The 25,141-nt window shown below is 43.6% G+C and overlaps 1 protein-coding gene and 1 long non-coding RNA gene across 3 annotated transcripts in view; one reads left to right on the top strand and one right to left on the bottom strand.

Annotated features, from left to right (window-relative positions):
- Positions 1-25,141, bottom strand: part of LOC138296599 (uncharacterized) — a 433,062-nt gene that overhangs the window by 129,786 nt on the left and 278,135 nt on the right. The gene's annotated exons all lie outside the window — the stretch shown is intronic.
- MBOAT2 (membrane bound O-acyltransferase domain containing 2) overlaps positions 1-25,141 on the top strand; it is an 841,228-nt gene that overhangs the window by 662,914 nt on the left and 153,173 nt on the right. For both annotated transcript variants that reach the window (XM_069235893.1, XM_069235894.1), the window contains one exon: positions 11,607-11,790. In XM_069235893.1, the coding sequence (XP_069091994.1) occupies positions 11,607-11,790 (184 nt within the window). The remainder of the gene's footprint in view (positions 1-11,606; positions 11,791-25,141) is intronic.

The following is a 25,141-nucleotide window of genomic DNA, read 5'->3' as shown; positions in this document are numbered from 1 at the left end:
AAAGAAGTGTTGTTTAGTGCTCCCCCATGTCTGATAATCTTGGGGAAGAATTCAGTAAGACGTAGTACTTGCTCTAGTAGAGTTCTTGTGAAGTTTAGAGATTTTGTAATGGCGTGGTGTGTGTAAGTTGTATATGGTGTAAATTGTATGTTGTGGCTTTCATGTCTTTGTGGTTGTTGTGTAGTGTACTTTTCTTTTACGTTGGAAGGTGTGTGCCTTTTACCTTGCTATGTGGCTGTGGAATGTAGTTGTGTGTTATGAATGTGTGAGCATGTTTGGGATTGTGGCGGAGGAATGTGGAACCAATTGGAAGACAGTGCTTGGATTTGAGCCATTGTTTATTCACTCTTGTTCTTATCTGCAAAAACCTTGGTAAAACTATGCTGGTTGTCTCCAGACTAATCTCTACCATCCACCTATATAACAAATGCTTGGCAGGCAGCCCTCCTCCCCGGCTCTTTCTGACCTTCCAATCCCTGCCACAGTGTGCAGTCTCTGCTCTCTGTGAGTGAGAGGAAGACACCAAGCTTTGCCATGACTTTCTCTCAAAGCACAGCAGACAACTTCTACTTTTTGTATGTCTGAAGAGGGGCAGACGAGGGAACTACATGGTGGCAATATCAGAATATGTATTGCTATTTTACCACTTCCCTCTGGTGCATGTTTATCTAGTTGAAAAAGATAAAGACCACAGAGAGGAGATTAACACCTGCTATTTTGCCGTTTCCATCATGTTTTGGAGACCCAACAGAGGGAGGGGAAGACACTGAAAGCGGTCATTGTACCACCTTACAGGGCTGTGATGTTATAGCAAAGAATAATATTTTTATGTGAGTGATATCACAGAAGTTAGTAATCAGGAGTCGAAAAATATGTCCACTAATGGCTGCGATTGAAAGCCATAAATAGCAATATTTCCTATTGATGTGTTACAAACTTTTGCTCTGTCTGATTTCAAATATCGCACTTTGAAATTTCTGGGATTGTGATACATGCTTTGTTTCCAGTTTTACTTTCTTTTCATTGCCTGTAAACATTAATTATTCTCTTTCCCACCATTTTGTTCTGCCTTGTAATTGTTTGTAAAGTTATGCTAGGATTATTTTCATTTCTGGATCTTAAACAATGTGGTGCCCATGGAGGATCTCTATGGAGTTCAGTCTGCATTCATTATGAGGCTTTATTTCTGCCCACCCAGACTCTCATTGGGTGACATTTTCCACTTGCTTCTTTTGTACCTTCTTCACTCTTCTTAGAGGAGGCTAGCTACAAAGTTTGACACAAATGACCACCATTGTGTATTTACATACCTTTTACAGTCGTTTTGGAATATCCAAGCTTTCTGAGATGTGTGGTGCTAGTGCAAGTGAATTATTATGCAGATGTTTTCTCATTCTTGGTGGTGAACAATTAGGCCCCTCGTTGCTAAGTGTAGTGCAATATTGGGACAGATCATATTTGGTCCCAATCTTTGGGATGGCTTGGAGCTGAATTTACCACTTGAGCACCAAGAGGGTCACCACCTTCTGTAGTCATTTTTTCATTACTTTTATAAATATTTTATTTGTATTTCTAATAGGGTAATACACACAATTACATAGACTGTGCTGAATTTCCAAGGGTCTTATGATTCATCGCATGACAGCTACATTTGGAAACATTGTGCTGCATGACTCAAGAACGCCCTTCTCTTACCCTTTTATTCCTCTCCCTCTTCCTTAGGAATTTCCAGAAGCAAATGCCCTAACAGTGGTCCCTATTGCACCTCTGTTAGACCTGACAGCCTTAGGGTGGTCTTCCCCAACATTTTGCCTGCCTCTCTCCTTTTTTCTGATCTTGTTTTTGCTGTCTTTGGGACTGTGTGCACTTTACCACTGCTGACCAGTGCTAAAGTGCTTTTAATTGCTCCCCTAAACAATTGGCATATTTAATTTACCTGTAAGACCCTAGTAAAATGCACTAGATGTGCCCAGGGCCTTTACATTAAAAGCTACTAGTGGGCCTGCAGCACTGATTGTGCCACCCACATAAGTAGCCCCTTAACCATGTCTCAGGCCTGCCATTGCAAGGCCTGTTTGTGCAGTTTCACTGCTACTTCAACTTCGCATTTAAAAGTACTTAGCAAGTCTTAAACGCCCCTTTTTCTACATATGTCACCCCTAAGGTAGGCCCTAGGTATCCCATAGGGCAGGGTGCTAAGTAGGTAAAAGGCAGGACATGCACATGTGTGTTTTATATGTCCTGATAGTGGAAAACTCCTAAATTCATTTTTCACTACTCTAAGGCCTGCTCCTTTCATAGGATAGCATTGGGACCGCCTTCATATACTGTTTGAGGGTAGATTTTGATCAGAAAGGGGTAACCAGGTCATATTTAGACTGACCAGAATGGTGATAGAAAATCCAGCTTATTGGTGTAGTTGGACTTTATATTACTATTTTAGAAATGCCACCTTTAGTAAGGGACCATTTCTCGGTACTTAAAAACCATCTGTGCCTTACAGCCTGTCTCCATTCAACATCTGGGCTGGGCTGGTTGACAGCTTCCTTGTGCATGTCACACAGACAACCACAAACATAGGACACTCAGTCACACCTACACTCATCTGCATACTGAATGGGTCTTCCTGGTCTAGAAGGGTGGAGGGCCTGACACTTTCATTTCAAAGGTTAGTGGCCTGTCCTCACACAATGGACTGCCAAACCCCCTACTGTGACCCTGGCAGACAGAACTGTATTGAATGGGGAACTTGTGCACTTCAAAACCACTCTTTGAAGTCTCCCCCACTTCAAAGGCATTTTTGGGTATATAAACCGGGTCCCTGACCCCACCAACTCAAACACTTCTGGAACTGAACCTGCAACTGGTCAAAGAGGAACTGCCTGGCTGCCCAAATAACTCATCTGGACTGCTTTGCTGAGAACTACTTGTGTGCCGAAAATTAACACACGGCCTGCTAGGAATGACGCATAGCCTGCCTTGTGACCGAGAAATCACCGCATAGCCCAACCAGAACGACGCAGCCCAACTTCCCGACTGGAAATTCAACACAGCACCTGCCTTGTGACAGAAAATGTGACGCATCACCTGTCGGATCAACGCAACACCCGTGTCTTCTTCCAGCACATCCAGGTGTTCCACACATCGTCCCTGGGATCAGAAAGATCCCTGCATCGCAGTGAGGAACCAAGACTGCGCACCGAAAAACAACATACGCCCCTTGCAGCGTAGAAAAAAACAACGGAATGTCTGTGCCGCGTCGGAAAATCCGACGCACACCTTATTTTTCCACGCATCTCCTCTTTTGCGGTCTCTGTGAGTGTTATTTTTTATGCAAACCAGGTACTTTCTGTAACCAAGAGACAACTATTGATTTCTAAGATTTAAGACTCTTTTTAAACTTGCAGAAGTGATATTTCAACTGGTGCTTATTGAAACTTTGGTGTTTTGACCTTATTTTATTCAGATAAATATAATCTATTTTTCTAATCCTGTGTGGTGTATTTTTGTGGTGTTTTCACTGTGTTATTGTATGATTTATTGCACAGATACTTTACACATTCCCTTCTAAGTTAAGCCTGACTGCTCAGTGCCAAGGTACCAGAGAGTGGGCACAGGATAATTTGGATTGTGTGTGACTTACCCTGACTAGGATTGTGGTGCCTACTTGGACACAGGTGTATACCTCTGCCAACTATAGACCCCATTTCTAACAGTCGTTAACTAACCTAGTAGTGGGGCGGGCTCCACAGTTGGTGTCGGGAACCTTCTCCCCTTGCCCATAGGATACATATTTGATTGTTATCAGCTTGAAATACTTATTGATTACCATCAAATATTGTTCTTAAGATAGTGGAAACGAAGATGTCTCTGCTCAGGACAGCCCTGTCTTCTTCCGAAGAGGCTGATCAGCATTCCTTGTCCTTCTGATGGTGCAGTTGTCAAGCATTTTTATGTGACGATCAGGGAGCTTGAATGCGCTCTCTCACTCCCTGGTCTGTTGGGTTTATAAGAGTTTGGTCTAGATCCGGGCACTGTGGCTGCTACGAGGACAATAGATTCAAGACCTCTCTTGCCTCTTGTAAGTCCCTTACCACATGGCATTTGCCCTTGTAGATAGGGGGAAATCCCAGCCATATGGTATCTTTTCTTTTTGGAGATGTTGAGCCATTTCACAGAAGTCTTTCCAGTTCGCCAGTATTTGGGCTGATGTGTCCAGAAATTGTGAGTCCGAGTCGCCTCCAAGTGTTAGAGGTTCCTGGTGGTGGGCTGTTTTTAATATTTTTCCATCATGTGACAGTAGTGAACTCCAGTGAGTACATCGGGGACCAGGTTCCATTGCTGCTGGTAAAAGGAGTAGACCCTATGTGTACAGTCTAAGTGGACAGGTGTATCATTTGGTAGCGGAAGTAAATGGGGGAATAGGACATGAGTTTCAAGGTGTGAAACCTCTACTGTTGCTGTGATGCAATGGATGCTATTCCGATGGGAACGATTCTTCAGGTCATGAATCTCATCTTGTAATATTTGTTCCAGTATGTCCAGCTGTGTTGAGCTGGCACAATTCTCTTGGGCCTGTTCGGCCATGGTGATTTCTATATTGTCCAGATGCGATTCTGTGTTGTGTAGGGATTGGTCCGGATCAGACAGTGCTCTAACAAAGTCCTCTCTAACTGATGTTCTGTCCTATTGGAACTCTGCCAGAAATGTCTGGATGTCCTCTTTGGTTGCTGGAGCGTAGGGGTCAGAGCCCACTGACTACTTGGCTGATGAAGTTTGGGGTCCCTCCATCGGAAGCTGTGATGGGTATGATTTTCTTAGTAAGTCCTTTATGTAGTATGTTTCAGCACACTTCATTTTCAAGGCTGTCATGAGGAACAGATGTTGGAAGGCCTCTCTCCTTGTGGGTGGTCCAGATGGGAACTGGATGTTGAATGGGCTTTGGAAGGGCCCCCTCTCCTTCTGCATCTTGGTGGGGCAGGGCAAGGCTAAACGTCCTTCTGCGGCTTCACTCCCTTGAAACAAAGTATGTACCCCAGGTCTGGGTTTTGGATGTGGCCTAGGCCCCCCATCTCAGTGACTGTGTTCTCTATGGGGATGCAGCCCTGTTTCTAGGATTAGCTCCTCCAAGGTTTTGGGCTGTCGGGGTTTACCGCTCCTCATGTTGGGAGTCTCCCATTGAGACAATAGCCGATTGGCGATGAGGGTCTTCACTCCTGTTTTCAAAGACATCCAGTGGGGAACAGAGAGTGGTCTCGGGAGAGACCACCTGGAGTCCGAACTGCTTGCTTCAGGCCACCGATCCCCCAGTGCACAGCTTGCCATTAAAGGCCGCATGGATCCCCTCACCACCTTTAGCTCCAGTATTTCAGGGGATTTTCCTCACTTCCCCTATGATGAATCCACTCCCTGGAGGACATGCTGCCCTTGAAGGCAGCCGATGTTGTATAGCTCCTGGGTCACTCACAATATGCCTCCAGGGTGTGGGTCACGCCCCCAGAGACCAGGTACATCGGCTTGATGAGTCATGGCTCCCTGTCAGAGGCCCACTGCTCCCCAGCCCCCCCTGAGCCTGAACCTACCCCAGGGAGCAGCGTCTTTGATTTGGTGCTTAGGTCTAAAGCTCCCAGTTATGTTTGAGTCCCAAGGCCACTGTGAGAAAGTGTCAGCTGCAGTCTTAGTTTAGCTACTGAGCCACCTGGGGCCCCAGGATTGGTAGCAGACCGACACCCGGCAGATCTTAGGTTGCCAGTTCCTGCGTTGCTTCAGGGTTGCCCCGGGATCCCCTTGTGCTCTAATTTATCGGTGCACGCTAGGTTAAGCTACCTTTAGATGGGAAGATCAGTCCTGGCACGCGGATGCCAGGGGATACACATCTTAACTGGTTTCCCCTCTGGCTATGCCCCAATCTATCCCATTTCTACCAAAATGTCTTCCTGGCTAGTTTTGCTAGCTTTAATGTATGTCTGCACACATTACACTTGCCCCCTAAATCATGCGTGGTACATTGAAACTCTCAGATTGTCTTATACATAATGTAAAAAATGCACCTACTGCACAGAATGCTAATGTAATTTGTGGACTGCAGTATTTATTTTCACTACCCACACATTTAACAAAAATATATGTCTGCCAGAGGCACCACTATGGTGTCACTGGGCTGCAGTTTAAAGTACTGCTGTGATACCTGACAAAAAAAGTGGCCTGAGCTTGTAGGAAAAGATTATTATGTATATATATACATATATATTCATAAGTAACCCCTAAAATGTACATTTTAATCCAATAGGACTGGTAATTAATATATATGACATGTCATTTATGGGGTTACTCTACTCTCCCAGTTGTATAAACACCAAAAGCTATTTCACTGTGTAGGCCTTATTAGATGGCTCCCCAAATAGGCCAAGATGCAAAATATTTATTGCATGTGTCCTCTTGGGGAAATACTAAAAGAATGCTTCTGAATTATTTTGTCAAAATCTGATTTAACTGTGAAACCAGATTTTCAGTAACAAGCAGAAAAGTAAAAATGCCATTTAAGGAGTTAAATGGGTATTAAGTGCTGACCATTTAGCAGGATTAGATTAGCTCTACCGCTGGCACAAAAAGGGCAACTTTAGCAATAACTCTTATGACTTGGAGATTCTGAAGAGGACCTTGTTCCTAGGATTCCCTAGACTGCCATGGTTTCCGTCACAGTTGAAAAGAGAAATGATTTTGCCCCTTCCAGATGGGAGAAAGGGTCTTCTAAATAGGGGAGTGGCTAAAGAGCTGAAGACAGACCTGCTTGGTGAAAAATGGGTTCTGCCATCTTACAGTGTCTCCTGGGAAACTTTACAATAAGGCAAACAGCAGGTCCTGCGAAAGAAGTTAGTTATGAATGGGTGGTATAATTTCTCCAGTCACTAACTAGTGCACAGGATAAATCTTGTACTTCACCTACTACCTTATGAGAGCATACATGGACCTTGGAAAAACCCACCTAAAGAAGAAGGCTCAGATGGGGAAGACTCCTGGCTCCTGCTAAAGAAGATAACTCACTCAAGGACTCCTGAATCCTGATGGCACCCTGGGATTGCAACTGCACTCCAAGTGTCAATTGTTTGAACTTCTGTTTGCATGCTTCAGGGACAGAAAAAATGAAGTTCTTTTGACTTTATGGGGGCCCAGCTGACCACAGAGACATGGAGCCTGCAGCAGACCTGACTGAAGAGAAGCCTGGTGCCTATGAGAAAGCCTGAGGAGCAAGGAGGTGCAGTACTGACAAGAAGGAACTTTCCAAGCTGCTAAAGACTAAGGGGGTCAAGACTGCCAGGGTTTGGCAGCGGTCTGACTGCCACATTTCGACTGTGGCAGTTGCGCCACGGTCGGACCCCCAGTTTTGTTCCACAGGAGGGACTGGTGGTGCTAGTGGTCCTACTCTGCCAGGGCAGCGCTGCAAGCAGCGCCACCCTGGGGATTACGACCCCCCTCTCTGCCAGCTTTTACAGGGCAGTAGCACCACCATGTAAAGGCTGGCTGAGACAGGGTGCAGGGGGCCCCTGCACTGCCCATGCAATTGGCATGGGCAGTGCAGGGGCCCCCATGGCCAGCCCCGTTGCGCTGTTACAGGTGCACCCTATGCACTGCAGCATTGCAGCCGGCTCAATTATGAGTCAGCGTCAATGTTGTAGGCTGATTCCTGCTGAGCCAGCAGGCAGAAACCATTTCCGCCAGCTGACTCAACAGGAAACTGCTAATGGGGCCCGCGGGAAGGTGGCTGCACTGGCGCAACCTGATTGGGAGTTTGGCAGACAGCCTTTTCCATCCGCCAAACTCATAATGACCACCTAAGTCTCAAGGTAAATTTCTTGACTTTGATGAGTTACTTGAGGATAATTTCCACCAAGTGTTCGGCCCACTGAGAACTGTTGTTTTCAACGGTGCTTTGCTTTTGCTAGGTGCTTTTACCTTAAAATCTAAAAATATATATCCTGTTTCCCATAACCTGGTTTAATAATATTGGTCTCTTGTTATTTAATACATCTTTCTCTATGTTTCTAAACTGACTTGGGAATTTTATGATGGTGGGTTCATTTCCTTGAAATCGTTGGCATTGCTGCAGTTAACATGCACTTCTTTGGGGAATGCTTGCTGCTTGTGCCATAGCTATCAGGGGTTGAGCAGAGATTCTCTCAGTACTATGTTTAGACCTAACCAGAGTGGTATTATTGAGTGGATCGGGGTTGTCTTTCCAAATTATTAACTCAATTTCTGAACAAGTGGTGACATACAGAAATTCACTCTCCAACCAGTTGGAAATCCATCAATACCAGTGCAGATTGGGGGTCATCCGCCGACACGTGTGAAAGTTCTATGAGATCATAATGCTCATTTACATTGTGTCTTATGTTATTCTCTGTGTAGTAATGCCTTTCGACAAGAACCTCTTTACAGTTCTGTTCCGTAAATGTTTCTTCATCTGGGGACTGCACCAAGGTCAGGAGTAGCACTGTAAATATTGGTCTCTCTGCTCACAAGACTTAGACTCTGACACTATCTTAATCCCTGGATTTATTCTAGGCCACCATCACAACTATTTCTACCTATTCTATTTAACAGTATGGCTTCAACGACCCTCATTAGAGAACCAAATGAGTTTAGGCCTCAAACCAGCAAGTAGTCTTGTTAATCGCTCGCCTCACATTAGACTTGAATATCCCTTGTTCGACACATCGTATACCACCCAAAATCACAAATCCTCTGACCCTGCCAAACTCATGATTCGCTCCAGTGATCAAGTCCATTCATTCTCACAAAGCAGCACAAATCTATTCATACACCATGTTTTAAAATCACTTTTATTGGCATTTTCCATTATACTAACTATTTTACGGCCTTTCAATAATAGATGCAGAGTTATAAAGCCATGCAGGGCTGCTGTACTCACGCAGTTTCTGAATTGCTTCTGCAAAACATTGATTTGAACAGTAATCGTGATTGTTATTTTTGTTTCCCAAAATATTTCAGAGCAATGAAGCGCGCCAACCATGTCATGCAAAACCAAAACAATAATCGAGTTTACAGTTGAGGGAGTGTAGGAGTCAAATCGAAACCAGTCTGCTTAGCACATCTGCTGTAGGCCATATTACACGGTGTACTGTGGAAGGGAGGGTTCTGAATGGCACTGGTCAGGGCACCCAGGTGTAATTGGAAGAGGCTACGATTTTAGTCAAACGGCCTATGCCAGTGAAACAGTAATCCACACCGTCCCATGCTATGGTGGAAAAGTATAACCTTTAACCAAGTTTTTAAGGTGTGAAAGAAAGCCATCCCATCTGTTGGCCAGTGGGTGCCTCTTGAGGCCTCTGGTCTCCTCCCTACACAATGCCTGGTTCTCGGCTTCTGCCTGTTTTAGCCTGGAGCTCAGCCAAGTCATGAGTGACTGGTGATATATATTCACTCTCCAGTTCATTGCGATATGCTTAGGCAATTGGATGGCCAGATCTGTGATGCTGCTCAAACGCCATGTCCACCCTTTGTTCGCTTCATGCTCCTCCACATTGATTCCTGGTGTGAATCCAATCATGACAACCAGCCAGCTGGACAAATCTTCCCAGCCACAAACCCACAGTAAAGGTGTTGTCATTCGGCTTAGAAATGCACTTCACAATTCTAGCACTATTTAATACTGCAGCTTTCTTTGTGCACAGGTGTGCCCACTGCATATAGTGGGTATAAATGTTTTATTATACACTCTACACTTGCAAAATCAAAGTGTTGCCTAAAACATTGCCAAGGTCTCCTGCTCAATGACCGGATATTTCTGCTCAGTTCATTTGAGGCAGATTCTATTTTTCGTGTCCATTGCATTTGAATCAAAATTGCTTGAGATTTAAACAATCATGCGAAAATAACACGTAGTTAACTATGGGAAAAATATAAATCCAGGTTGTATGCTGATTGATAGTTCACCACCCATCTACTAAGAATGCAACCTGATCTGTGGATGAGCTCAAGAGAGACACTTCCAACCTTTAATGTGGATCGAGGATGTGGTCACGGCTGGTGGTAGGCTGTGAAACCAAAATGGATACTTTTTTGTCTTCTCCTATCATAAAATGCAATCATGAAGATACCTTTTTAGTGAACTCTTATGATAAAAGTGTTAACTGTGCTAGTTAGGGATGGTAACCGTGTATTGCCTTAGGACGGAGGTTGGATCCGTAGTGCCGTAAAACTAGACAGAGATAACTAATGTATTCATGAACAGTTGTAGACAGAGAACGGATTCTAGTGCCAAGGAAGCAAACCTCAAACAAGAAATTAAAAAAAGAAAGAAATTAACAATCAGAAATAATTTTTTCATATTCTTATCATATGGGAATGAGAAGGTGTTCCCCGTGTGTCACTTGGGTGTCCTTTTTTTATGTGTCATGAGGAGTGAAACACCTATGTTAATACACTGTCTCCTATTGCTCGTATAATTGTTTTGTTGTATGTATAGCATGTCTGCCTGTATACAAACAAGTACACATTCAGAAAGTATAAATAACACTGGAGGCTGAATAAATAATAGTGCCTCTGAAACCCCACAGTCATGTACACCTGCTTTTCCACTATCATATTACTGTGACATTACTGTAAAGGCTGCAGACCTGTGGTCCATTTTTATATAACCATTCATGGGTGCAAAGCTACTGCTGGTGCAACTTAAAGTGGGTGTTCTTTCATTTGGATGATGTGTGCCCCTTGTAACTGAGGGATGATTTTGCCTTTGTGCCTGTGCTATAATACAGAAGCACAGGCAAAACGCTCTAGGAGGGACACTATCATTGTGCAACATCCAGGAGGTGCCAAATAGTTATTTTGGGACCCTCCAAAGGAAGGCTTAAAGAAACGGCTAATGAGGCAATGGTTCATTGCCACGGTCTGTGCTTGGGCACCGTGCATTTGGCCTCATGGAGGTGCGCCTGTAGGTCCCCATTATGGTTGGTGAGGAGCAGTTAAACCAATACCCCCACAGGTCAGTAGGGCCATCAGCAGATAAATACTGAGCAGTGGGCTGGGGGCACGCCTTTACTCCTGTAGTAAGCACATGACCCACAGTGTATTTTTTATTTAGCAGTGAGGTACATGGCTAAGGTTTGTGCCCGCAGTGTAATCAAGCAATACCTTCGTTGACATAAAAATTCTGACGTGCTGCAAAGAAAATTTGTAGATGTATCATTTTATGTCAAACCACACCAACGTTCTTCCTTCTCACATACCACCTTGGGGTGCATAAGCCTGTAAACACAATAGTTTATTTTTCTGCTCTCTCCTATTCTCATTGCTGCTGTGCCTTCAGTTGCAAAAAAACATTTATTTTGTTTTGTTGTTCAGTTCTTTGTGCTCACTATGTGTTTAGGCTTCTTTAGAGGTGTATTAACCTTGGTAATTTACCTTTAATCCGTGGTATTGTGACATCCTGTGTAAAGGATGTTACCACTGTGTTTATCAATGTATGTGTACCTTTCGTGTATATGAAGACATTTAGATCCGAACTTAAATAAGAGTGATTATTCCTTTCAGCAAATCATTTGAAGCATACATCTCACAGATTGCTTATCTTTGAATTACAGACGCATGCCAAGTCTACTGGAGTATTTAAGTTACAACTGTAATTTCATGGGTATCCTGGCAGGCCCATTATGCTCTTATAAAGACTATATTACTTTCATTGAAGGCAGATCATACCAAATGAAAGAGTCAGAAGCAAATGGAAAAGAAGAGATAAAATATGAACAAATCGAGCCATCGCCAAATGTAAGATCAACCTTTTTGTGCTGTTCTTTCCTGTAGTCATTTCTTGAAATGCTTGGATTGCAGTCTTTATTTGCAGGCCTAGTGCAATTTCTCAGATGCGGGTCGGACCTTATCCCTTTTGCAGTGACATTTGCTTGATAAAGTGTTTCTTGCCGTGTTTCTCTTCAGTGCTGTTCAAGCGAGTGATACGTATTGCTGTGCCCTTGCTCTATTTTAATTGCAAGTCATGACCCTAACTCAGGAGTACTCTGGCATTTCACAAAATATATATAAGTAAGTTTGACTTTGTTTTGCATGTTTTTTACTGTGGCTTTTTTTTTGGCAGTTTCTTTGTATTTTTACATTAAAAGTCTTTTTCTATTTTCCTCTTCCGTCTTCTCTCAAGCTTTTTGTTGTCTTTGGGCTCACTTGACACAGTGAAGAGAATTCTCAGGCTTTCATAGGTCATGCTCAACAGAAACTTACCTTCAGAACTTGTACAGTAAAACATGTTTTTTTCCTAAATGTTTGTAACAGGTTTTCATTAGAAAATGAACATAAGACCCCTTTCGTGAGGTAAAGGGTGGGATGAATTTGGTGGGGTTAGCTACACGGGTTCCCGAAAGGTGATAACAGATTTTGTTACTAAACGATGTGGTACATTAATCTGTTTTTATATTCCAGTAAAAGGATCTTTTAAAAAAATGAACGTGGAACTTAAAGGAGGAAATCTTAATTAGAGGAAATTGATTTTAATAGAAAACTTTAGATTCATGGCAACTTAATATAAAGGAAAACAGTATTTACTAAACAGAAACTTGGAAGAGACCTCACTTTCAAATAAATATGCACTTGTTATTATACTGACTCCTTTAAGATATGCAATAAGAAGCCTTTGCCACATTTCCTTGTTTGATGTTGCAGGTTTAAGTAATGTTTTGAATATTGTAGATTGATTAGTATATTTATCACTAAATTAAAAAGTCAACTTGATATCTGTATTCTATGTGCTGTCCAAGTTTGCATAAAATGCTGTTATTTTGAATTACGATTTTGTAATTCTAAATTATACCATATGACCATAAGGAATTTAAATACAGTGTTTTATTTTCCAATTGTGGTACAAATCAGCACTTACGCAATGGACTGTAAATTAGAAGGTTTCTAAATGGAAATGACCATAGCTAAAATTACGAGAGCGAACATACGGGGCTCCTCATGGTTTCATGCACAATTCTGATGTGTATTAACCCTTTTGCTAAAGGTAGTATTAGAAATTATGAATCTATTATCATATTAAATATTGAGCAGCTTGAGGACGTGGACTATGACATAGGGCTAATTTGCCATTTGGAAGACTATACTCATATCATACCTTTTTATCACAAATAAATCATCTCTAAAATTGTATATGATTGTTTGAAAATGTACAAATTGAATTGTCAATAGTAAATGTTTGCACATCGTTAACTTGTGCAATACTAAACACATCACCCTAGTAACCTGAAGAGGACCAACAATCTAGAGTTGCAGGCAGTGTCAAAATACTCTTGAAGGACTGGTGTGGAGGACAACCACAGAGGAACAAACACTTTATTTTAGTGCCTTGTCAAGAGACACCAGCACACCTCCCCAGTGCACCTTATGTCCATATAACTTATCAATAATGAAACTGTTTCAGGTTTCTCAGCTGCATGGGGCAGTAAGACCTAGGGATAATCTGAGACAGGAAATCAAGCAATGGGCCCACAATCTCTCAAAGTCCTTGCACTTTTCCATAACAGTGTTGCCCAGCCTTTCCATTGCCATTATGTTTCTGAGAGAGAGAGGTCCCAAAAAGTGATAAGTAAAGATTAATTATTTTTCAAATAAACAGCAAAATTATTTTTAGTTGCCCTCTAGGCAGCTCCTCGTCATCATCATATTGGGTTAGATTTGATATTGCAGCCTCTGAGAGTGAAGGCCCAGAATTACAGTGCTGAGATCAGCTGGTATTGAGTAACCCAGAATATTCTTTATTGCAGCTAATATCTCATTCTAAAATGGTTTAATCAACGGACAGCCCTACAATATGTGCCTAAAATCTCCCAGCAGACTACATCCTCTCCAACACATAGCACTTGCTTATAGGAAGCATTTGTTTAGTTTGAAAAGCTGCATTTACCAGTCATTCATGATCTTATAATGGGCCATTCTGTCCACCATGTTATGGGAGTGCTTAAGCGTGTCCTACCTCGGGGCACCCCACTACTTCTCACTAGTATGTGGCCCTATATTACTTTCCCCATATAAACTTGTATGTTTCTGTTATCATGGAGTGGATTGCGCCATGGGCCAATTGATTTTGCTCCATTTTGGTGTACTTTACGGGTCATTATTTCTCCCATTCATTCCACAGGGCCTTGACTTTTAAGTTATTAAAGGGGAATGTTAACTTTTAAGTTGGTTTGCATAATCTAATGTTAGTGCAAGTGTGGTGATCATGCAAGGAGATGAGCACTTCACTTCCAGAACGGCTCATCTTCCCAACTCCTTCCTAATACCATTGTTCTCTTTAGTCCATGCTCCTGACTATGAATTCTCTATTGACTCAGGAAAAAGCACATCGGCTAGAATCAAGGCCTTTTTCTCTAAGGAACATGGAGAAATGGCCTCTAAAGCTGCAATGCGCCTCTGCCATTGCCAGGATTCCTTCTCCTGTCCCACCATCTCTGTATTGTTCTTTTATTTCAGGGTGCCAGCTGCACAATGTCTTGATCATCTCCCAACCTGTGACCGGGAACCCCATGTTCTCTCATAGGGATGAATAATGTCTGTCAGTGAAATGTCAGGTCTTATCCTAGAAAGTTAATCAAATTCTAAATGGGTAGGTCCATGGACATTATTCAGGGGCCGCCAGGGGTTGTAGCTGAAACACCTGCCTTGCCCTTGCAAACCCTGGCCTCAGAAATGGCATAAACAGTGCCAGGAACAAAGCTCTTCCTTATGGACGTCAGTAGAGGCTCCACTCTTCGTTTTCTAACAGTTTTTGTATTCCACTAGTAGTGAATAACAGTGTTTTATTCACTATTATTGTATGCAATGGAATACAATTAGCTGGAATATGACCTTCCCTGGCCGCAGAGGTAAGTAAAAAAAAATACTTCTATATGTATGTTGTTTGCATGCTTGCTGGTTTAGTTGTGTTTACATGAGAGAGGGAGTGTGTGTAAGTGTGAATGTGTGTGCATGTGTGTGAGTAAAAGTGAAGGTTAAAGGGGTGTGTTGTGTCACTTCTGCTACCCCTGGCATTTTGGTAAATTGACATCCATGGGTAGGCCAAAAATACTTGACGGTTTCCTTCTGAGTGTCTCTGTGATCAGTCTGAAAACATGGCATCTCACTGAGGTAAAAGGAGTGACATCCTGGTATGAGCTACACTTGTGGTTTTAGAAGGTAATTGAGGCTCTTTGTCTAGCTGCTGAGAATTTAGCCTTCTTCATCTTATAATTGTGAATGTTGACAAGAAGGACTCTAGGTCTCTTTGTTTTTCCTGTCTGTCTAGGACACCCCTTGTGTGTTATGTCAGTGCAGAACTCTGAGTGGTCAACTTCTAACACTGAAGAGAAAAGGTCTATGAGGAATGATTCCAAATTCCCTCCCTCTGTTTTTCTCCAGACCTCAGATGCATATGTGGTTGTGTCTGGCCCCATTTTCCAGGTCTTCACATTTCAGGATCTCTGATTCCATTTGGGCCTGCAGCATATACTGCTTTACTTTCATAGTTGTTGACTCCAGTTTGACAACTTTGGATTTCACCTCTAGGATTCATGTGCCCACAGAGTTCACATTGGCTCTGAATATATCAATTTTCAAGCTCAGATTAGTTTTCAGGTCTTGAAGGATTTCCATCATGTAAACCTTAATTTCTTCTTTGAGTTAATGATTAAATGTTTGAAGAATGAACAAGAGTCCTTCCTTAGTAAGTGCCTTATCAGTAAGTGCTGTAATACTTTGTTGGCTGTGGGGCACTGTATGTCTCCATGTGTGTGGTAGGGTACAAATAAAGTGGTTACTCTGTTTTGAATATGTACTTTTTTAGATGGTAGTACATTTTGCCTCTAATGGCTCAGTTCCCAGTTGCATGAGTTGCATTCCTTATTGTAGAATGTGTGGGGTTAACATTGTTCATAAAAGCTATGATGGGGCTGATATTTGGGAGCCCTATTTACTTCTGAACTGTGTCTGGAAGACCTAACAATCTATCGATAAGAAGGGCACAACATGCAGTATAGTCCAGCATGGGGCATCCGCACATAAGCAGCCTGCTGAGTTGATGGCTGAGCATAGTACATGCTTGGAAGAACAATACTCCCATAGGTAGGTGAGATCGCAGTCAGTCATAATCACTTGCCTAAATTGATATGGTGCTTTTGTTGGTTAATAAATGTGGTGTCACAATCAAGGTCCAGGTTCGGATGATTGCTGCTGGCCCGTGTGGGGTGGAGAGGTGTTCGTCCTTGAGTGGACTCATTAAGGGCAGTCGAGACACTGGAGGACCATCTCTTCGGGGCACAATCCCAGTGGTGGTGTGACATTTAGTGAATGTTCCTGCTAATCCGTGTAGCAGTCTTTGGTTCTTAGCTGATTTACAGCCCCTTTCTCTAGTCATTGCCCCGTCCACCTCTCATCATTGAGTGGGTTAGCACCAGTTAGGCTTGGCAGCTACAGTCATTCTAGGGCTGCTTCACTGGTGCCGTATTTGTCGTGTCTTCCAACCCCTAAGGCCACTGTATGCTCCCCAGGCCACTTAAGTGGTTTGCACACCCACAACCCCACTTCTCACAGACACCACCATTCACAGTTGTCTCAGTGCCTCCCTCGGATGCCACCCTTTCACCCTTTGACGTCACTGAACGGTCTTACTGTGTTTACAGAGCATAATTATGGTTGCTCCACCTTTGCCTGTGAATTTTCAACCCCTCTCTTCTCGAGTGTCTTTAAGGGGTTTATTTTTTGTGTTGGCCCCATATTGAGTCGTCTCTTTCGGGCTTCGGTGAAAGCAGAGTGTAGTAAGCCCTGCCAAAGGCCTAAGAATCTAGGTGGCCATCTTGCTTGGCCATGCCTCTCCCAAAATAATTATTTTTAACTGCTGAATGGGTAAGTATCCAGCCTTAGTTTGCACTGTTGCAAAGGAGTGTAAAATAGTAATTATTACTTATAGAAACACCTTTTTTATTAACTACTCAATAATATGCATACAAATAAGTTGACAGCCTCTCTAGATGCCCCTACAGCTAATCAGGTTAATACACAAAAACGTCCCCTGCTCAGATGACTCAGTGATGAAGTCAAAGATAAAGACGGTGGAAATCTCACAATTTGAAAGAATTTAGTGTGAACGGACAAATATGTACATTTGTATACTATGGAATCTGTAAAATGTATGAACAAAATTAAGATGAAACAAGAGTTTAAATGCTGCCTTGTTCCTTATACGCACATTTAATTAAGGCTAACAGTTTGCTTAACTAAGCTAAGGTTCATGCAACTATAACAAGTACATAGTGTGATAGATTCAAGAGCTGTCTCTTTGGGTATAGTGTGAATCCTTAACAGTCTGTTTGAGCCATACCTGTCCTTTGTTAACTGAAGTCTGGCAACAGGCTCACCTTTATATGCCTTTGAGAAAAATGACAAACACTAGCAGTAAGACAGTAGATAAGATCAGGAACAATCTGATAAGGAAGAGCATGTAGACTCATAAACTGTAGTAGTATGATCAAATTCTGCTGGGAAAGTTTAGAGATGAAGAGGCATTGAAAAAGCTACTATTGTTGCTTAGAAACATAACAGATTTAGCAGATGAAAAATATATGTATATGATCTGGAATGGACAATCATTCAGTGAAATATAATATAATTCTTCATCTGTGCGCAAATAAAATATTTCTTGCATTGCCTTTGCTTCTAGTAAATTACAGTTCTTCATTTGGTACATTTCTTCAGTTTTTTAGGTGCTGTGGTGGAAGGTCCCTAGCAACCATGTTCCTGCTGTTATGCCCTAGCATAGAGCTTTGCTCCATTAATATTAATTCTGTATGTATGAAAGCCGAGTAGCTACTATCATGCCATATGACCAGTTTGATACTTTGCTGACAAGTTATATTACCCTATTCCAATTTGCTGTTCTAAATAAATTACACAGAATTTTATTTTTATACTGTTTATAACGTTGCAGGATTATATGCTTTAGTAGTTCAACCTTCCTTACTAAAAGTGTGCAACAAGTTTATTTTAAGATCATTTTAAAATTTTGGAATTTTAACTTTCTCTTGTGTGCACTACAAAGTATAATTGTTAATCCAACAATCTTGGAGCCTTCTTATTTTGAGGATCAACTGAGCTAGCTTTTCAAACCTATGGTTTCCCTAAATCGATGCAGTCTTGAAATGTGAAAAGTTAGATATCCATTATGTTCATGCTCTAGATCCTCACAGATGCCCACTTTATCACTCCTAATAGGAGAGTATGTCTCTCAGATGCCACATAACTTTAGCGCTGCTAAAATAACAAGCAAAGATGTTAAGTTCACAAGAAAAAATTCATACATAGCTGTAGTTTCTATTTAGTCCAAATGTCAATAAGCAAATTAACAAAAAGGTGCAAACCCCCTTTCTCTCCACTATTCCTGTCTTTTTACCTTTCAGCGTTGCCTCACAGAGGCTTGTTTCGGTTATGCAGATGACACTCAACTTATTTTGCAGTTTTATTAAATTCTGAGAAAACCAACGTTGTTGTGTTGGGCAAATCTGGTCCTCATTTTGTTGGCTGGAGGGGCTTGGACCCTGTTCCAGCCCCAAAGGAGTAACCAGAGCCCGTGACATCTCTTTTGATGCTTTTAAAGCTGGGATTTCTAAGGTGTCTGCCATCACCATGCCTCTTTCACGTAAAAGTCTCAACTATTATCTATTTAATTGTAGTCTTAACTAAGATTCTACCTCACATGCAATACTGTTCACTTTTTAATGTTCTGCCGGCAGATGTAGGTCTTAACGGTGCAAGGCTAATGTCCTATATTTTTAGCCCTAGGCCACATAACATCAAATTAATTTGGTACAAAATGCATCTGCACGCATGTCTTTTGCTTACCTTCAGTTTCAAGTCAACAGAAAAGCTGCATTGTCTATCTGAAAGTAAAAATGTGATCTTCATGTATCTCCACATTTACTTAAAAGGGATGTATGGCAAAGCACCCTTCCTTCACATATCAACTTTTCAGTCATTTTACTTCTGTTCGCTCTGTCTGCTCTTCCTCGGTTGAATGGTGAGGGGGCGGGCCGAGGTCTGATGTCGCTTGTGCACCTGGCAGGAGTGGAGTCCCTGGAAAACCTGGATAGTGTGGTGCATGCCTGGGCTGCCTGCCTTGGGCTGTGTTGACTTGGAACTGGGCTGCTTTTCAGGAGCCAGCTCCGGCGTAATAACTGTGTCGGGGGCGACAAAGGAGCTCCCCTGAGGAGCACATCACCACAGGTGGGGCTGGGCCTCGTGGCAGTTTGGACGGGCCAGAAGTGCCACCCATGGAATCCTGGGAGACACCTGGCAGCAGGGTGGATGCCTGTGCTGCCCACCTCGGGCTGTGTTGTTTATGACCTGCGCCCTGCAAACTGGACCGCTTTTTGAGAGCCAGCTCGGGCCCTGGCGTAATCTCTGTGGAGGGTGCCGACAAAGGAGCTCCCAGAGGAGCGAATCACTTGTGGGGTGGCTGAGCTGGCCCCTGTGGCAGTCGAGCTTTCCTGATGCTAACTGGACAGTTGAACTGCAGCTAACTTGTTGTCACTTTATCCAGCTTTTGGAGTGGCCCCTGTGAGGTGCTATGTGTCATTAGAGCCAGCCAAGTCAGCCTAAGATGGACAGGTACATGGTGCCCATTGGGGATGCATGGGGGCTGCAGGGGGAGCAGGAGGGCTTTTCACCCATCGGTGATACATCCTACAGGCCATTCAGGACTCGTAAGACCCTACTAGAAACAAAACTTGGCAAAGTGGGAGCAGACATGTCCCTGTTGCGCCAAGACTTGTGCTAGGCTGTTGCCAGAGTCACAAATGCAGAAATGAGGATCTCTGCTGTGGAGGATATGGTTAAACCGTGTACACAAAGTATGGGGGGAAAAAAGAACAAACCCACAGGACCTGATCAACCTGTGGTAGAACCACTTTTTCCGTGATCCTGTCTAATGACACATGGTTGTGATAGCCATATATTTGTCCGGCAGAGGTTACTACAGGGTGTGCCACATGGGTCATGCCAGGGGGTTCAGGGGCGTGGCTCTCCTCATACACAAGTCCTTACCGTTGGCTGTCACGAAGGTGGTTAGTGACACTCAAGGGAAGTACATAATAGTGGAAGGTACACTGGAAGACTTTGTGTACAACATTGTGAATGTCTATGTCCTACCTGCACCAGTCCACTTTACTGGTCATTAAGGAGCTGGTTGTGGCGCTTTATCCCGGGAGGACCATCACTGGGGGGCTACAATGATATCATGGAAAATAAAGATTGGCTTAGCTTAAGAGGGGGAGCTCAGAGGCACAGTTACGGCCTGGGGGACTGGCTACGAGGGTTAGGGCTTATTGATGCTTGGCATACATGGCACCTGGACATGCTGAAGTAAACTCACACTTCTGCAGCCTATGTGTCTTTTTCCCAAATTGACTACTTATTCCTGCCTAGGGATGCCCTCCTTCAGTCCTCTGGGGCCCAGATACTGCCCTGAGGACAATCAGATCACAACCTTTTTTTAGTTCGTTTTGGCATGCCTACCCAGAGCGAACGTCTGATCTGACGCCTTAACGCATGGTTTCTTAGAGATGAGAAATTCATAGAATTTCTCAGCAGCAAACTTTCTATTTTTCTTGGGTTGAATGAGGGCTCAGTGGAGTCAGCAGGCACTTTGTGGGAGACTGTAAAGGCTTACATGGGGAGGTGGCCCGCTCCTATGTTAGGGGTGTAGAGCATGAAAAAATTTCCCAGATTGTGGACCTGGAAGCGTTTATCCTGGCTCATGAACACATGGACCACCAGGCGCTTTCCCAGACTGACAGGCGCCAATGAAAATTGATACAGTCACTCCATCAGTTGAGCCTGGGCGAGGCTTGCAGGTATTGGATGACTTTGACATGGCAGGTATATGAATGGGGAGACAAGTAAAGCAAACTGCTCCACTGGCTCACCACGCATGAGGCGACGTTCTGCATCATTCCTTGAGTGCGTGGAGACACCAGGCATTGGGCAACAAAATCCCCAGAGATTGCAGCAGTATTCTCCCAATACTATGAAAAATTATATGCTTCACCTGGCCCAGGAGCTGGAGTCTCCCTTGGTTGCTGAGCCCTTGTCTTGCCTCTCAGCGAGAGTGGGGATGGAGCAGGCTATCACAGCATAACAAATAGGCGCAGCCTTGTCGGATTTCAGCCCCGGCAAAACGCCATGTCCCAACACTCCATACCAACATCGCCCCACTCTGCCTCTGGCTTTTCCACAAAGTGATTAGTAAGGGCCGTCTCCCCCCGCAGTTGACCATGCCACGACAGTGGTCCTTCCCAAGCCTGGCTGACTGCAATCTACCTGCGCCGCCTTCAGGCTGATTTCTGTTCTTAGTAGGAAAGTTAAGATCTATGCCAACATTTTGGCTAACAGGCTTGTGACTGTTATTCTTTCCCTCGTCTACTAAGACCAGTGTGGGTTTATTCCCCGCTGAGGGACCAGACACTGCAATTACATGGTACAGGTGGCTTTGTCCCGAATCAGGGCTTTGGGAAGCTCAGCGGCTATCCTTCTAATCGACTTCAAGAAGGCCTTCACCACCATCGACTGGTCCTTCCTGGAGGAAACATTGAGCTACATGGGCTTCAGACCCCACTTTCAGGCCTTTGTCAAAATTCTATATAGGCTGAACCGAGAGCCGGAGTGTGCATTAATGGGGTGCTGTCGCTGGAATTTAGGACTGGATGGGACACCCGCCAGAGCTGCCCGTTATCCCTGTTTCTATTTGCCCTGAATATAGAACCCTTGGTGATCTGTGTGAGATGTGATGTGCAGGTTTGGGGCTTTGCTTGGAGCCTCACGCAGGACGACCGCATTGTCCGCTACATGGTTGATGTCCTGTTGTTCATGTCCCATCTGTCCAATACAGGGCCCAGAGTCCTTCAGATGATATAGCTTTGTAGGGATCCATCCGGGTCGTGGGTTAATCGGAGTAAGTCCCTGTTTGTTCCGCTCCAGGGTGATTGCTGGGACGATGACTGGTAATCTCCGATTTCAATCCGCTGGATCAGCTTTTCGTACCAGGAAATATATATTTCCTGGGAACCAGGCTCAACATGGAGGTTGAATCTAGAACCCTTGCTGCTCATGGTTCTAGAGGATATGAGGAGATGGGCTACCCTCCTGAAAAAGTTATGGGCAGAGTGGCGCTTTTTAAGATGATTGTGCTGCCAAAACTCGTATATGTCTTGCAGAACTCTCCCACATTTATCCCACAAGCGTGGTTTGATGCCATATTGGCCCTGGGACGCAGGTTCATTTGGGCAGGTGGCCCTCCTCAGGTGGCTACCGGGAAGTGCACATGTGCGACATGATGGAAGACTGGCCTTTGCCAACATGAGGCTTTATTACTGGGTGACTCAACTTCTCCCTCTTAATAATTGCCTGCATGGTAGGTGGGGCAATCCCACCTAGAGGGGAGAGCTTGCCCTATTGGGGCTTGACAGAGTGATAGGCATCCTCTATGGGGCTCCTATCCCCCACCACACTCCGTGAGGTCATCCAGGTTGTATTCGCTGGACCGGGTGGCATCATAGGCTCACTCTGGAGACCTACTTGCCAAACAGGACAGAACCTGCCACTGGACGGCTACGACATCACGCACAGTAGAGTGATGGACTGGTGTGGAAAACCTGAAGAACATATTTGCAAAGCGAGAGGATGTCTCAAGAAATTCCGAAGGGTTTGGGGAAAATAGTGGGACTATCATGGACTAAGGGGCTAATGATCTCTCAGTGCTACTCTTATGTGACAATATGTATTGGGAGCAACATTTGGTGCAGGTACTGTACTGAAAGTTCAAAGCTACCCATCTGTGTATTTGATTAGATTGCAGTGTACACTCTTGCTGCTTGCCATGTGAAAGCAATAAAGTGTTTCTATTAAAAAAAGAAGAAAAAAAAAAGAACTGAATGTGTGGCTTTGAGCAAATTATCCTGGCCAACCTTTTGCTCTTAGGTAGCTATACAAGGGCTCCTTGCTGGCAATCACATGCTTTTCAAATTTTAAGATAAAAAATAAAATATTTGCTCCCTGTTCTACTGCAGCCTGGCAGCGCGGTGGTGGAATTATGACTTAGTTGGTGTGTGTGTCCTCTGTACTGGTTTAACTCAAGCTAGGAACATCTACATCTAAACTTTTTTTCCTTGGTATCTCAGGGGGATTGTGCTCAGCGGAGCACAACGAACATGAGTTGAACAAAGTGCTGCAGAACTTATTAATATCCCTTAGCTGACTGAGGCATACGAGGAATATATTGTTAGGGTTGATTTTTAATGATATCAAATACTTCACATTCAAACTGATTGCAGGTATTAGATTCTTCGATTTCATGTGTGCTACTGTTACAAGGCAGACAACACGCACAGCACCGAGCATGGAGTCATAATGTAGAATTTCCACTGTGTTTTGCTCAGTGGCTAAGGAGAATATAAAATGCGGCGCCTAAAGAACTTTACATCTTCATTCTGCATTAAAGATTGCCACAAAAGAGGAGCAGCTTTATCCTGCTTCTCTCAACCTTTCATCATCTAAGTTTTTTTTTCTTCTTTTTTCTATACAAATGCTAGCCCTATACTTCTCCTCATCTCTTGCTCTTAAAACCAACACTATAGGTTTTCGCGAGAGCATAATTGAGAACTAAAATGTGTATCCTCTTTAGTAGGAAACAAAAGAAGGACACCAAGTCAGAGTCCAGCCTTCAGACTCATCTGGCTCAAAGCCCATCTGTCAACGAATGCAAATGCAGATTCACCTACCTGAGGAATTTGGTGTGTCCTTTTTGCTGATAAAAGCAACCTGGCTGGGTTTCCAATCCATTAGGGATTGACTGCTGGTCACTTCATATGGACATGCATGAATGCAGCTCCGAGGCACTGCCATAGAGTCTGTCTAACCTTCTCCTAGGCCACCAAAACAAATAGAGTCCAAGGCATTTTGAATAGGAACACCGGCGTTAATCAAAAATCCAAGCATCCAATAGCACGTAATGACATCAGTAAAGAGCCAAGGGCTCGCCTAGAAGACAGCTGCCGTCCTTTCAGTTCCCCATCATTTTCAATTAACCCTCTCACTTAGAGCACACTATAACCTTCGGACACTAGAACAAAAGTGCAGTTCCTACCCACATCTTCTGCTAGGGAATATTCATTTCATTGCGCTCAATAAAATCTGGCTCAAAAATAGGAAAATGTAATTTTCCCATTCTTGCATTACATACATCCACCACCTAGTGGCCAAAGTCAACTATAGCACCTGACAAGTATTTGAAGTTTTACTGTTACTTCGTTTTTTAGGTCGAGCCTAGGCACCGCATGCTCTGTTTCTCAAGGCATGCTGTATTCAGTCTGTGGGCTTACAGCCCACCTCCAGCTTTTGATTGGCTTTCATCAGTGTCTTTAAAAAAACGTTGCTTCTAATTGGATAATGGTTCCTGCTTGTCCCACCTTCTTCTCAATCGTTAACTCCCATGGAATGCTGCCGCAGGACTGGTCCTCTTCCACTTGTGGCTTTGTATTTCATGTCTTTGGAACTTTTTTTTTACTTTCAGACCGAGCGCTTCAATGTCCGTGAAGCGTGTGCAAAAACAAACGCTTAATGGGAGTGCTTGATTACATTGAAGCACGGTGGCCGTGAATCGAGTGCCATGCTAAGTGGAAGGTGCTCGGTCTGAATGGTTTATTTTACAATACCCATGTCTCGTGATAAGGCGGAAGAGCCGATGGCAGAGACAGGTGTCTTTGCCTCACCTGCTGCTGGGATTTACTCTCCTTTCTCTATGCTGATGACTGTGTCTCAACTTGTTAAGAGGATAAAGGCCAGGACAAAGAAGTAGACAAATACAGGTGATAATGCTTGTCACAAAAACAACTCCCTAGATTTAAATGTGTAATTTCTCAATTTAAGATGATCACAATAATGTTATGCATATTATGTCATTATTCCATCTGGACTATCCCAGACAAAACCACAACCAATATGCTTGCACTTGCCTAGCTTAAAACTGCGGTGCTGATTGGCTTTGCATATGACGTGATTCAGAGGATTTGCTGCACGAGACAACGCTCGA

The sequence above is a fragment of the Pleurodeles waltl genome, chromosome 5, assembly GCF_031143425.1.
Source record: "Pleurodeles waltl isolate 20211129_DDA chromosome 5, aPleWal1.hap1.20221129, whole genome shotgun sequence".
NCBI lineage: Eukaryota > Metazoa > Chordata > Amphibia > Caudata > Salamandridae > Pleurodeles > Pleurodeles waltl.
This window is presented reverse-complemented; position numbering and strand designations above follow the sequence as displayed.